Consider the following 14,645-nt stretch of genomic DNA (forward strand, 5'->3'; position numbering starts at 1 on the left):
CCTTTATGGCAGCCCCCGCAGATATTAAAGCTCTCTGCTTTATTTGTATCTGGGGCGCCTCTGAACCTTTGCGATGTGTGGATGCCTATTCAAAACAACACTTCACGAGGCACCTAGGATTGGTGGGTAAGAAAACAAAAAGCCAATGAAAACTAATCAGCGTAGGTGCTTTGCTTAATCGCTTCACCCTGGAGCTATCCTAATGAAAACACCCCTGTTGAGGGACAGAGTGACTCACTGGTATTAGACTGGAGTAGAAACAATGGCAGCACTGTTCTCTGGTGAATGAACATCAAACACCTATAGACCTGTTTGGCTATGGGAATCTTGGCCCAGAAAAGATCCCAGGGTGAATTCAAGCAAAGTAAAGGCGGGAATACCTGACCAGGGCCCTGCACAGACTTTTTGAAGGGTGAATGTTGAAAGTAGTAGATGGAGAATGTGCATGTTCCCAATCCTCATAGTCTTGTCCCCCTTGTTTTGAGGTGCCTAGTCACCTGTGGTAAACATTCATCATCCTTCTGCAGTGATGACTCTGAGGAAACACACTCAACTGACTGGCAACAGCACCATAAGGCTTTGGCCATTATTACCGCTCTACACAACTGCATAATTACCAGAGACTGTTATTGGTTCTGATAACTACCTTCTCCCTTTCACTTCTCTCGCGCTCTCTACCTCCTCTCTCTCTTTCTTTCTCTCACTCTCCCTCTCTTTATATCTCTCCTTACTGTTTCAATTCTCAGTTGATATCTAAGTGAAAATCTGATTGTTGAACACTGAGAATACCAGTGCCTGTTTGTGGCTGTGCCTCGTCCACCAATGTGTGTGTGTACGTGTGTGTGCGTGTTTGTGTGTGTGTGATGTGTGTGTTTCACAGTTCCAATATGGCTATTTTTAGCAAAGGGCTAGCAGCTCTGTGTGTGTCTACTCAGAGTTGATTTAATACAGTACATTTTTAAAAACACACCGTGATCTGCCATTTACAACTACAGTATATACCCCACATTTTGCTTATGGGAATTAATGTCAAACTCTCATCATAACAGACAAGTTGAAACTTACAGATTATTTATTAGGCCTCTTTAATTAATATGTTACTACTCAGGTGTATTAATAAGCTTCTCCCCCATCTTCATATATACTGCTGTTTCTCCAATGTGCAGCTGCTCATGGCCGTGGGTTTTTCAAGGATGAGATTTGATGCCATAATGTTGCGGAGCAGCTGGGCACATTGTGTTCAAACAGGAGAGTGGGTCCTCAAGGAAGATATTGAAAAAACAAATGGCCACGGTCATTTGACAGGAAACATGTGCCACAAAAGGGGGAGAGGGATGAGAAATGATATTTTCTGAGTATAAATTATCACATATTTCTTTGGTAGACAGAGATATGCAAAAGGTTATTGTGGAACGCAAATTCATGTATACCATTGAAGTATGGGTATGGAAGAGTTATTATGGTTTAGCAGAATTAAACATTATAATTCTTAAATGTTATCAAAAAGAGTCATCATTTTGTCAAACACATTATGAAAACACCCACACTAAAATCAGTGTGCTGTAATTAGATTTCCCTCAGTAATTTTATACAGTGAACTAGGAATAGGACATGTCCAGGTTACTAAGGTAACCGATAAACTGGTGGGCTATGGTTGCTTTGATAAGAAATTATGCAGCTCTGCGGTCACACATCACAGCTCTCCCACCGCTGGAGAACCAGTGCGAATATAAATAACGAGGGTTAGGATTGATTTGCTTCCACTGTTTTGGAGGTCCCCAGGACCAGTAGTTGCAAAATACTACATAACCTCACACAGTCACCAACACATCTCACAGTTGGTTGGTATGTATTTCAACATAAGCATCCTTCTTCCTCTGCTAATCCCTCTGCTAGTGTGTGTTTCCAAAAAGCTACATTTTTGTCTCATCTGACTACAACCCCTGATTTGAATTGAAATTCCAATGCTGCTCAGCAAACTACAGATGCCTATTTTTGCTGGTTGCCCTCGGTAGCCAACACTTCCAGAAAACCTACTGGCATAGAGGTGGCATGTGATGGTCGATGGTAGACTTTTGGCTCTTGAATTTTTCTTTGCCTCCCAAACATTTTGCCTCACTGTATCTCTGTGTGCACCAGACAGGTTTATCACTGTTTCAGTGGTTTTAAGTGCCTTAAATTATTGACCCATAGTAATAATGGAAAGTGGTTTCTTTAGTTTTTTTATTTATTTATTCCTAACCATCTCCTGACATGTGAAGGTTACATCATTATAAAAACATAATTACCCCATTTTTGAAATATGGTTCATTGCCTGTTTTGTTTATTTTATATTTATGCTTTATCAAGGGTGTGATTAATTTTGAAGGGCACTGTATGTACAGTATATCTACTTCTTCCACTCAACCGCACTTATTCGCGACTAGCATATCTCTTACTTAACTCACAGTTGCTTGAAACAGTGCGCTTGCTCCGTTAGTGGCAATAATGTATTCCAAGATTCGTTTACTTTAATCATTTTTATTTTGTTTCTATTTCTATTATTTGTTGTTACTGTACATCATAAAACCTGAACCTACACCGGTAACTGTCCATGGATCGCATCTGTCAGTTAGCGGTATTCAACCTATGAACCATGAAATCTTGTGTGGCTCTAAAACGAGACATCTAATTGTAATTAAAGGGTTAAATGGCGCGGTCGCTCAGGGATGCTGCACCCGTCAATCACGCATTACGTGCCAGTAGCCTACCTCCATCTTCTGCACACTTTACTTCTATACGGTGGTTGTTATGAGCGCGATTTTATATAAAACCAAAAGTATCTTAGAAAGCTGTCAACTGTTCAACGCTAATTTCCTCACTATTATTAAACATCCGTCAAATAGATGATTTTTTTTTTTTCTTGAAGCTTATGTATAACAGCAAGCTGGTGGGTGGATGTTTGTAAATAATTATTTAATTATTTATCTGGGAATGTGCAGGGCGCCGTTAATGTGTGTGTGTGCCGGGGTGTCTGTGCGAATTGGGTGAAGCGCACTTCATCAGAGCGAGTCGGAGGAGAGCGAGCAGTGACTGCGTGCTGCGTTCAGGAGGCTGTAGAAAGGAGCCTCCTCTCTTCTATACTCTCTCATTCGCTACCTCTGCGAGCGTGGTGCCGAGTGCAGTTGGTGTGTCGTTGCCAAGGCGATCACGGGCCTCTTTGCTTTCTTTGCTGGAGTGGAGAAGGGGAATGTCTGGTTCCAGGAAGGAGTTTGACGTGAAGCAGATTTTACGAATTCGATGGAGGTGGTTCGGTCACCCGACGTCTCCACCGCCCCACAGCCAGCCACTGGGCGACTTCTTTAGCGGGAGGAGTACGAGAAATCCAGCGGAAAACTCCTCCATGAGCGGGGGTGCCAGCAGCTCCAACAACCTTAGCAGTAGCGGTAGCGGTAGCAGTAGTAGTAATAGTGGCGGTTCCTGCAGCAACAGCAGTGATAATAGAAAGTTTTTGGACTCGTCAAGTAATTCGGTGGCTTTAGCCGCCAGTGCTTCTGGTTGCCGCCGCTCTTTTAGCCATCAGGACTGTCGGAGCCCACCACCCCTGCCCTGGGTCGCCTCCCCACCCCCGGAGGTTCCCGTCCAGGAGTTAGCAAACGAAGGTTGCCCGGAGTCCCAGCAGCATCCTCCGGAGGCAGAAGCAGAGGAAACCGGTGGAAGTGAAGAGGACAACAACAATATTGATTCAGATTCCAGCTCCTGCAGGTATTCAATAGAATATATTTTTAAAGTCTTTGGTACGTCAGGGTATAGCCTAGATTTATTTTTCCAGACGCGATATAGAAGAAATGACGGAGCTTGGGTGTCGCGGTGTTGTCTTGAAACTTTTTTGGGAATGAAGGATTGCTTGCTCATTTACATTATACGGGAAATTGCTAAACACTTTGTTATTACAACTTTGGTTGTGGCGTTGAATTACGGAAACACTCACTGTAGTGTTCTTCCATAGGCGTATAATTGTTTAGCTAGGTTTAGTTCAGTGAGCAGCACTGGGGTTCCGTTGATGGCCTTTTAGCGTGCCTAAAGTGTCATTGGTTCGTACTCCTTGACAGTATGTGTCGGAGCAGTAGTACCTATACCACAAAAAGCGATACGCTGGAAATACAAAGTCCTGCCAGATGTGCGTAAGAACTCAGATACTACTAGCCCACTGGAGTCACGGTTGGTGAGATTCATTATTGTTCAGCTGCACTGCCCGCAAATACTTTGGTACCGTAAATATGCTTCGACAGTTGGCGTAATATAGGCTACTTGCTTTACTCTTAAAAATGATCACGGGAAATTTGACGCAACACGCCTCGATGACTGACGAGACTGGCCGTTTAAAGCCCTCTAAAGCATATTTAAATTCAATTTATTCGTCGTGTCAATGCAGTTGGAGGTCGGCGTTGTATCAATTTATGTCTTGGTGAATAATATCCGGAATTCAAAAGTTACAAACATTTAAATTTAAAGACCCTACAACACAAGGCTATTTTGCATGCGTTTTCGCCCCGCATTTTACGTGGGACATTATTGGTTGGTATTTCTGTCGGTTAGGGTCTGTATCCAGCTGTTGAGAATCCAGCAAGCACAGTTGCAGCCGTCCTATTGTTACGCATTAGAATCATCCATATGTGGCCAACTGAGCACTACAGACTGTTCGCATAAGGTTAACGTTTTTTTCTTCTGATAACTATGCTTGTTTCATTACAGCTCTGCTTTCTTTAAATATATGTTTGGTTCATCCTGGAGATCATTTCTTAGAGTTTCTTATCCCTGTACGCGCTGTGATAACGTTGAGATGACGAACATTTACATGTAAATTCACCAGAAGCACCATGCGGTTTCGAAAATGCATGCACTTGGGCGTGCTCATGAATTCCCCTTCCTCATTCATGTATTTTTTCTTCTAAGCTTTCGTGATAAAATCACTATCGTAAATTCGATACGGTTACAATTTGACTGGAGTATGCATATGGTATTGTATCCTGACGTATCGTATCCTGAATACAGCATGTCGCCAGGTTCGTGAGAGGGGTGGGAAGACGAGCAGCGGTGCTGTAGGAGCACTAAGGACTTCTCCATAAAATCGTGCTACACTGGCAACCGTGCTGTGTTTTCCACTCCATTAATATTTCTGTTTGTAGTGAAGGAATTTCACGCTAACAAGAGCGGTCGTGTGCATTCAATAGGTCTTTTGTCCTGAGGAAAATTGGGTCATTTCAGCCAGGTGCTGGCGTAGACAGTTTTAATAGTAACAATAACAACGATAACAGCAACAACAATAAGAATATTCTTCTTCTTCTTCTTATTATTATTATTATTGATATAAATGACTGATACACAAAATGACAAATCCATATGAAATAAAACATGATGGAGTAGAGTATGGACGCTGTCGTTCAAAAAAAAAAAGAAGGTCCTCATAGACCCTAATACTGTATTTGTGTCAAATATGATCCAGTGCTTAAATGAGATCTGTAATGGGACCCGGTGCCTTCTTAGTTGCCCTTTTCCCTCTGCAGTCATCACTGTTAGCAAAATGCTTAGCGTACGCCCATATCCATGAAGGTGTACGGAGTTGAGCTTTTAGGATACACGTCTTCAGTCTGTACAGTAGGATTTTCCCCAAAAACATTTTTGGCTATACACTGTCCTCCAGGCAACAGGGTTCTAACAGAATTCAGAGCTGAATCCCCTGGTACTCTGCCATATGGAACTGTAGTTTTCCACCTGCTCTGCCCGTTGTGTGATGGCTTGGCATTCGCTGGGAACTCTGACCAGTTCTTTGCACCACTGCTGTGACTTACAGGTCTGCCCAAGCTAGCGACACAAAGGCGCGAGCGCCTATGCTTATATTGTCACCAAATTGGTATCTTTTAATGCACAATAGCACTTGCCTGGCTGGGAATTCAGTAGTCTGTTCGTGTTCAGTTTACATTGTGCTAGAACTGGCAGATTTGCAGTGCAGTTATTCGCAGTAGTTATCACAGGGTGGAAAATTCATATTCAGTTACTATAATGGCACAGAAATAAATTAGTTCCCTGAACAGTACCCATCATGCACCTTAATAGAAACAAGGAAATTGTTGTAGTGAATAGTGGCATGCTTGAAATGCGTTTCATTGCACGTCTATGGGGAATCTTCAGTGAGTAATTCCATCGTTTCATATTGAACTCCACTCTTGTAGACTCATTGGCAGTGAGTGTCTCGCTCGTGTATTGCCAGCTATAGTAATTTTTAGCTGAAATGGTGATCTGAACGGTCAGTCATCACGCAAGATTTGGCTTCCTTTTGCTCTCCTCTGTTATGTGTGCTGTGGTGTTGCCTGCAAATGAATAATATATCATCACTGAAATTGTCTTCACTGAAAAACAACAGTCATCATTCATCACATCTCTTCTGCCCATCGAACTGTAATCTGTGCGGCCCAAACAAGGCCAAAGCTCTGGTAGGCTATATCTCAGCATAAGGCTCATTTATCTTCCTTGAACTTAACAGGAGCTACATTCCTTCTAATGTGGCTATCCGCTCTGAACACCGCCTCTACTGCCATATGGGTGTCAGTATATTGCAGTAATGGTGCCACAGCGCTGTTGCTGCTAGTGCTAACCAAACCGGGCTGAGGCCCATTACCCTTGCAACCACACTGCTCAACTCCTGGCTATATAGGCACAGGCTGTTTTCATACATGGGTGTGGAATTACAGAGGATCAGTGTTTGAGATCCTTCACTGTGCACCCGTTCACACAGTATCTGCAATGCCCACTCATAAACACAATCAATAGCCTATATATTTGATAATCTGTAGTAGGTTTTTAAAAAGAAATTAGTACGACTGCAGAGGGCAATAGGGTCTCCTGATATTCTGAAGTGCACATGGCAATTGATTGTAGCCCCGGTTTTTTTTGTTAGCGTACATTGCGTTGTTCAATCAGAATACCCTGATCTCACACTATACTGTAGTTCTATTGCGCCTGTTCGCAAGGCACCACAATGATTGGAGTGCTCTTTTCATTCAGAGATCTATTACCGCAATCTCGGTTCGCCGCTACAATGTGGGGCGGTCTGTCTTTAGGTGGCGGTCCAGACAGGACAGGTCCCAGGCCAATCCCGGCCATGGGTCCCACAACTCAGCCGGCTGAAGGAAAAGCAGCAGATTGAGGCACGGTCCCAGAGGGGACGTCATTATCCTCCGCGTGGAATGTGACCGAAACCTGTTCCCCATATAACTGCCTCTCAGGGTAGTTAGTGTGAATGAAAGGACCCCTGAATGAAGGCTCAGCAGCAAGCACAGTGCTGTGCTCCACAGTGCTCCAGTCATCTACATCTTTCCTGCAGTTCCATTGGCCCGGCGCTAGAACTTCAGTGGAAACAGTGGAAGTTAACTGCAGAACTTTCCCAGCTGAATGTTCTATCAGAGATCATCTATAACTAATGACTACAGAATCTTCTCTCTGCCAGTCATGACACATTATTTTTTTTCATAATAAATGCCCTCATTTTCAGACAGACAAGGCTTGTGTTTTATACATTACACAGTCCATTATAAACTACACCGTTTTCCGGAAGGATTTTCTATTCCGCATCTTTTGGTTGCTGAAATATGTACATGTTTATTTCATGAACATGAACAACGTTACAGTCATTATTTAAGACAGAATATTTTATACAGAATAATATTTTTGGAATGTTGCTTTTATTCTTGGAACAGCGCTGATGGGTTGGCTCCAAGCCCAGAGGAGCCAAGTGGAAGTAGGTGTGTATTTATCCTGCTTAAAATAGCATTGCAAGAAAGTCCTCTCAAAAGCGCACTTTTTCCCAGATAGATAGCACAGACTGTTTACATATCAGCAGTGAGCAACTGGGGATATTTGGCATGTGTTGAGTTCATTTTCTGGGGTAAGTTTCAATTCAGCTTCAGTTAAATCGCAAACAAACATTTTGCGGTGAAGAAAACCAACGCTTGTGCACCTAAGGAAGGCCAATGCCAATCAGACTCATGCCTATCTATCTGCCAAAAAACACCTTAGTAACATGTTTGGGTGGGGCATATTATTATGTTTAGGCAAACTTTTACAGTGCCCTTATCACATGTTAGGGATAGGCTATATCCGGACCTGAATACCCTACTTGGAAATGCACAGATAATGAGATGTGTACAGATATTTTTTGTTACTGCCAAAGTTGACTAATGACACTAGAAAGATCTGATACTGTGTGTATGTATTTTATTAATATATTATTATTGCAGTATACATATATATATATGTGTGTGTGCGTGTGTATGTGTGTGTGTGTCTGTGTGGGTGTGTGCGTGCATGTGTGTGTGTGCTTGAGTGTGTGCGTGTGTGTGTACACGTGCGTGTACTGCTGCCCTTTTTCCACGAGAAGCCTGTGCTGCTTACAGCCTTTGATAGCCACACAGCTGAAGCTGCGCTCGAGCGAGCTGCGAGCGAGCCCGTCTCCCTGCTCCGGCTCTCGTTTGAAGTCGAGTCGCGGGATCGGGAGGAACGGATTCCCACGCGCTAGAGAAAACGCGAGCGCGCGCGTGCATCGGTGAGCCGGCTGTACTCTGCGCACGCTTTGCGTCTGTGCCCGCACGTGCCCTGACCGAATCGCCCATCTCTCCTAGCGCCACCTCCCGCCCAGCAAAAATCTCCAGTGTCAATTCAACACTAACAGAGTTCATATGAGTCCAGTTGGGAGAGTTTATTTACCGCCGAACGTTTCACGGCGCGTGCGGTTAGCTCGCACTTGCTGAATTCCGCCCGATTTAAAAATTTGGCTGAGCGAAAGTGAGAAGCGAACGCGGGCGCGGCGTTTTTGCCGCGGGATTAGCGGTAACGTCCCGGCACCCACGCGCCGATAACAAGCAGGGGCCTGAAAGCAGCCGGGACCCCGCAGGCCCGCTGTTCCCCCCCCCCCCCCCGGAGCCGCCGGCGGCTCCAATTAACCAGGACGGGCACGCGGCGAACATTTCGACGAGAGGCTCCTCCTGTTGTGTTTCGCCGGACCGTGTGCTCGCCCCCTTCTCGAAGCACACGGCGCAACGCAAACGCTTTTCATAACAGAGAGAGAAGGAGAGAGAGACTCAAGATAAACTGACACGGTCCGTGTAGACGTCCTATCTGCAGGGGTGTGTGAAAACACAAAAAAAGGAGTTAAACACCCCGAGGCTTGTAAATAATTGCTTGGAAGATGAGGTTGAGCATGTCTTGGAAGCAGAAAGACTCTGATCTGTACAGGAGCCTCCTAATTTTGACCATTTGAGACCAGGAATACAATTAATAAATAAATAAGAAAAAGCTTGGTTTAGTAAGAGGAAAAACAACTCTTTGGGAAAAGCACCGCCTGGCCAAAACCCAGCCAACACGAAATGTTCTCACACTGTTACTGGAAGGTTTTGGCAACGTTACGACGTTGCCGCTACGTCTCAGCAACACTGCGAGAATGTTTCGTGTTGGCCGAGAAATGGCGATGCCGAATTGGAGAAGGACTCGTCTCCCTGGTTTGCGCGGAAGAAAAAAAAAACACATTTGCATTCACAGGCGGTAGATCTGCTTGTTATGCTTGCTAAGAGATGGAACATACGCAGAATCGGGGGGAGAAAAAAGAATTGCGTTTAAGGCAGCGAGCCAGCGAGATGACAAGTTAATAAGGGATATAAGAGGCCTCCTGAAGCGAGGAACGGGATTTAAGGAGAAGGATCTGCATTCCAGGAAGCGAGGGAAACTTAAGAACTTAAGTCCAGGTTTTGTGAGAGGGGCTATAGAACCACTGCCAATTGCTACACCCGACATTTCTGATTCGTGTATTTGATATCGCTTAATAACAACACGTCAGCGGTTTTAATGTTGCAATCTGTTACATGTGAAGTGCGCTGAGAATCCAGCCCAAAGGCGTGAGCTGCAACTTTTGGGTACAATTCATTAACAGCAGCAGCGCGCGACTCAAACCGCACAGTGTCTGAAAATTACCAGTTTTAATCTCACGGGGGTTTAATTCCACACAAGTTATTGCGCATTCCTTCGGTTGCTCAAACAAGCCGCCGTGTGCTTATTGACACCGACCTATCGACGGAAACGCACGCTTTCGTTGTATATTTATTTTCGGAGCGGCACTTCATATTGAACGCCTATCATGTCCTCTGAAGGGTGAAATAGACCAGTATGTGGATGATGAATAATGCATCGGCGGTAAATGAACCTACGTGGTGCAGGGTAGGTCAGTGCCCGTGATGCGGTTCCCCAGCCAAAGCTGTAAAAACTGGAGACTCTGCAGGACCACGGACAGCGAGTGCTCACGTTTATATTTCAGGACCTTGGACAGCACTGCTAGTGTCACCTGAGCACTGACAGCATCCATCTTACCTGTACTGTCCTGCCACAGGCAGAGCTCCATGGAACCTTCATTGTGGCATCACGGACCACCCAAATCCTTGTATTACAGTGGCGGGCTACACATACGCAGGCGAATTAGCACATCTGTGGGTGGTAGATCATTAGCATGGAAGGGAATAAAGCTCTTCTCCCAAGCAGCTTATCACCAGGTCCTCTGAAACTGAGAAAAATGTGTTGTGGCCTCGCTAAACCTTTAAATGCTTCATCCGCGGTAGTTGCATCTTGTCCGCAGACAAGATTTATGCTAATTTCTTTTACATTGCGTTTCAAGTGTGTCAGAAGCACACAGAAGCTCCAGTGCTTTTCTTCACATTCTGAACAAATTTTAGGTTTCTATTTTTTCTCCCCTCTAAATATGGACTGCTCAGCGTGATCTGCAGGCTCATCCCATCGCTGCAGCATCTGTTGTTGGTTCGGCAGTGCGAAGACCGGCACATGCTCATGCTTCAAAGTGCAAAGCTACCACCCACTATTTTTTTTTTGATTCTGCAGTTGTGCTGAGTCATTCAGTTATTGCACTGAAGACTGCAGCTGATAGGTCACCTTAAGGCGATCTCTGTTGTAGCGAGGCAGGGTAAACCCTGCCGACTGAATGTGTCCCTCCCTGGGTGCCACTGCTACCAGTTGCGCCTTGTTTTCCCAATGGAGCCCCAACCGCAAGTGTCATGGTTAGCGATCGATTCTGCACTATTGCAGTGATTGCGCCACAGGCTATTGCTTTATTCTAACAAAGGAATTCCTTTCTTAATTGAGAGACAATCCGTGCAACATTCTCATGTATTCAGGAGGCTGTATGCATGCATGTTTGCATGCGCATCTTCTAAAATGGATGCAGCCAGCTGCTGCTTCTGTTCGCTCTGCAGTTCAGCATGCGCGCTGCACTCTTACTGCGCTGGAGGCAGATTGCAGCGGACTCCCCGGCTCCTGGGTGAGACCTCAGCCAAGTAAACGGAGCCATTCCAGGCGCTCTCACGGGAAACGCCGACGCTCTTGAAGCGGGTTCCTCGTCCGGGCTCGTCAGCCGGGACCCCGAGCCCCGAGCTCTCTGCCGACATCCGACGCGCCGCCGCTCCCGAACGAAAGGGCGTCCCGGGGACGGGACGCGATCGCCAGGAGGGGAGAGAGGCGATACTCTGAGACTTCAGACGAACCGAGAACGGGGCGTCGGTCGGCGTAGCTGGAGGGGTCGCTCTTCGCCGTATTGAAATTTGAGCGTTTGAAATCAAACTGTGTCCCCGAGCGCCTGACAGCACGCAAACAAACACGCTGTCTTCACATTGCAGGCGTTCAGCAGGCGCTCTTATCCAGTGCGACTCAGACAACTGCTTTGAACGTAGCATTTGCATTTATACGGCTAGATATATACTGAAGCGACGCAGGTTACGTAGCGTGCTCAAAGGAACAACGGTAGTATTTCTCACCCGGGAATCGAACCTGTGACCTTTTGCTTACGAGACCAGTTCCCTAACCGTCGTACTACTCAGCCACCCGATGTTCACGTTCACCGTCTCTAACATCGTCTGCACCCCCCCACAGAGGACAGAGCAGCTGAAGCATGCGAATTCCTTCAATGCATTTTGCCCACACGCCTATTGTGACTCCTTGTCACGAGTCATGCAATTGCCCATTGCATACATTGTTTAATCAATAGCACATTAAATACATAGTTTAATCAATAGCCCATTAAATGCATGGCTTTAATCATAGGCTTTGTCATCATCATCATGTTTAAAGGTGAGTCATGCTTGTCTAGGTCTGAGATGTGATTGGGTGTCTCATGCCGTGGAATCTTAAGATGCCCGGGTTTGCTGTTATGTTTTGCTTTGTTAAACAACTTGTGGTCTTTTTTAATTGTATTTTATTGTTGATATGCTTCCGGATGTTATTATGAAACATAGTATTTTTGGTTGTTTAAAATATTTTTACATGATTTAAAAAAAATTTATTTTATGAATTCTTTAAAATATACGAGTTGACTACCTCTGATGTGGATCAAGGATTTCCTCCAATCACAGGGTGGCAATTAATGAATTACCATTAACAGTTTAGAATAATTTTGGAGGAAGCTACCAGTGCCTTTAATTTTCTGTTTTGATCCCCCTTCTTTCCAGCTCTTTGGAGGAGATACACAGTGAAATGTCCAGTGTCAATTCAACTCCAACAGTGTTAATTCAACTCTTTACAGATAACGTTTGATCCCACTCTGGAATGTGGGACCAAATGTTATCTATGAATGTTGAATCAACACTGTGTAATATCTAGTATTGCAAGAGTAATAAAACTAATCTCCCTACACTGATGAGATTTTGATGAGATGGGATTTTAAGAAAAAAAAGCGAGAGTGATAATATTATTCGTTAATGAATGAACGGTACACTGTATGAATGTACAGTACACCGTACTGCTTTCCAGAAAGTGAATACTGCAGGTTGGGTTTGTCTTAAGTGTGTTTGTTACCTCCGCCTGTAGGACCTCGAACAGCGCTCAGACCATATCCTCATGCCACACCATGGAGCCCTGTGGGCCCGAGGAGCTCTTCCAGGCCCTGAGCCACGCTGAGCACACCTTCCACAAGATGGAGAGCTACCTGAGGCACAAGCAGCTGTGCGACGTGGTGCTGCTGGCTGGGGAGCGCAGGATCCCCGCACACAGGTGAGAAGCACGCACAAACATACACATACATACATACATACACACATACCCAAACACATACGTACCTGCACACATACAGTACACACAAGTACACACACATGGACACATACATACATACACAAACATGCACATACATACATACATACATACATACATGCACACATACCCAAACACATACATACCTACACACATACAGTACACACAAGTACACACACATGGACACATACATACATACACAAACATACACATGCACATGCACGGACACACGCACAAACACACATACATACAAACATACATACAGTACACACAAGCACATACACACATACGCACACACAAACATACACAGACACGTACACGCACACACCATACGCACACACACACATGCACACACGCACACACATGCACCGACACACACACATAAACGTACACAGACGCATAAAGCACACACACACACGCGCACACACATGTCTGTTTGCTTGCGGGCGTGAGTCTGTGTACTGTGCCCTGTATCTCTGCGCTGAAGCGGTCTCCTTACTTGCCTCCTGCTGTTTGTGATAAAGATCTGAGGATGAAGGAGCAGCCGTGAGCTTTCTGGCCAATACCCCGAGACCCTCTTCAGTGCCAGAGCTGTGTACTCTGGTTACAAATCAACCCACCACCTGCACTTCCGTAATTAAGCCCTGTGTCTGGCTCCGTGTGTGGGGGGGTGGAGGGAGAAGGGTGGTGGTAAACAGAGGAAGACTCTGTTCCCTAAATTACGGATGCAGCCCACGCCCACTATCCGCAGCACACTCAGGACTGTAGAGGGTGGCATATGTTAAACCAGCGGCCGAGCCGTGGCCTCTTGTAAACCAGACGAGGACTCGCCCCCGTGTGACCCCTGCGTGGACCCCGCCCACAACCCTCACGCAAAGAGACGCAAAGAAGGCTGTCTGTCTCCTTGCCACGCCCACCCCGCTCTCTAACTCTGGCTCTTTGGTCCCACGCCGGAAGAACGCTAGGTTGAGAGCGCGCACCGCGTCGCACAAGCTCTCCCGAAAGCAGCATCTGCTGCAGGAATTGGACTTGAGCGGGGCTCCCCCCCATACATCCTCATAGGGGGCAAGTCTGAGGCGTCTGATGCGAAGTGACAGGGCCTATTTTCAGCTCAGCTGGAAGTGTAATCGAACAGAGAGTGAGGAAAAGAAAAGGGGACAGGGCGAGTGAGAGATAGAGGGAGAGAAAATAAGCGAGGCAGGGAAGGAGAGGGAGATAGACACCGGATGAGTGGGCTATAGTGGGAGGGAGAGATAGCAATGAGCAAGTGTGAGAAAGTATGTTAAGCTCTTTTGACATATTATAATAGAGAGATACGTGGTAAGCCTTTTATAATTATCTTTGGATTTAGATGATGTCAGCGCTGTACAGACAGACAAGACAGAGCATGTTTGTGTTTCTTCTGTGGTGTTTCAGGGGACTATGCCAGTGTAGTTCCTTACACACTCAATGCCTTGTGTGACTGCGCTGGTCAAAGTGAGCCAAAGAGACAGAAATAGCGTGCTCAGTATTTTCACAATATAGTTGGCCTT

The 14,645-nt window shown here is 45.5% G+C and overlaps 1 protein-coding gene across 2 annotated transcripts in view; it reads left to right on the forward strand.

Moving 5' to 3' along the window:
* The first annotated feature begins 2,751 nt into the window (after positions 1–2,751).
* Positions 2,752–14,645, forward strand: part of LOC118232095 (kelch-like protein 5) — a 47,107-nt gene continuing 35,213 nt past the window's right edge. The window contains exons 1-2 of one of the 2 annotated variants that reach the window (XM_035426713.1): positions 2,752–3,744; positions 12,895–13,077. In XM_035426713.1, the coding sequence (XP_035282604.1) occupies positions 3,230–3,744; positions 12,895–13,077 (698 nt within the window). In that variant the 5' untranslated portion in view covers positions 2,752–3,229. The remainder of the gene's footprint in view (positions 3,745–12,894; positions 13,078–14,645) is intronic. The other variant, XM_035426714.1, reaches the window with a different exon arrangement.

This window comes from Anguilla anguilla, chromosome 7, assembly GCF_013347855.1.
Source record: "Anguilla anguilla isolate fAngAng1 chromosome 7, fAngAng1.pri, whole genome shotgun sequence".
NCBI lineage: Eukaryota > Metazoa > Chordata > Actinopteri > Anguilliformes > Anguillidae > Anguilla > Anguilla anguilla.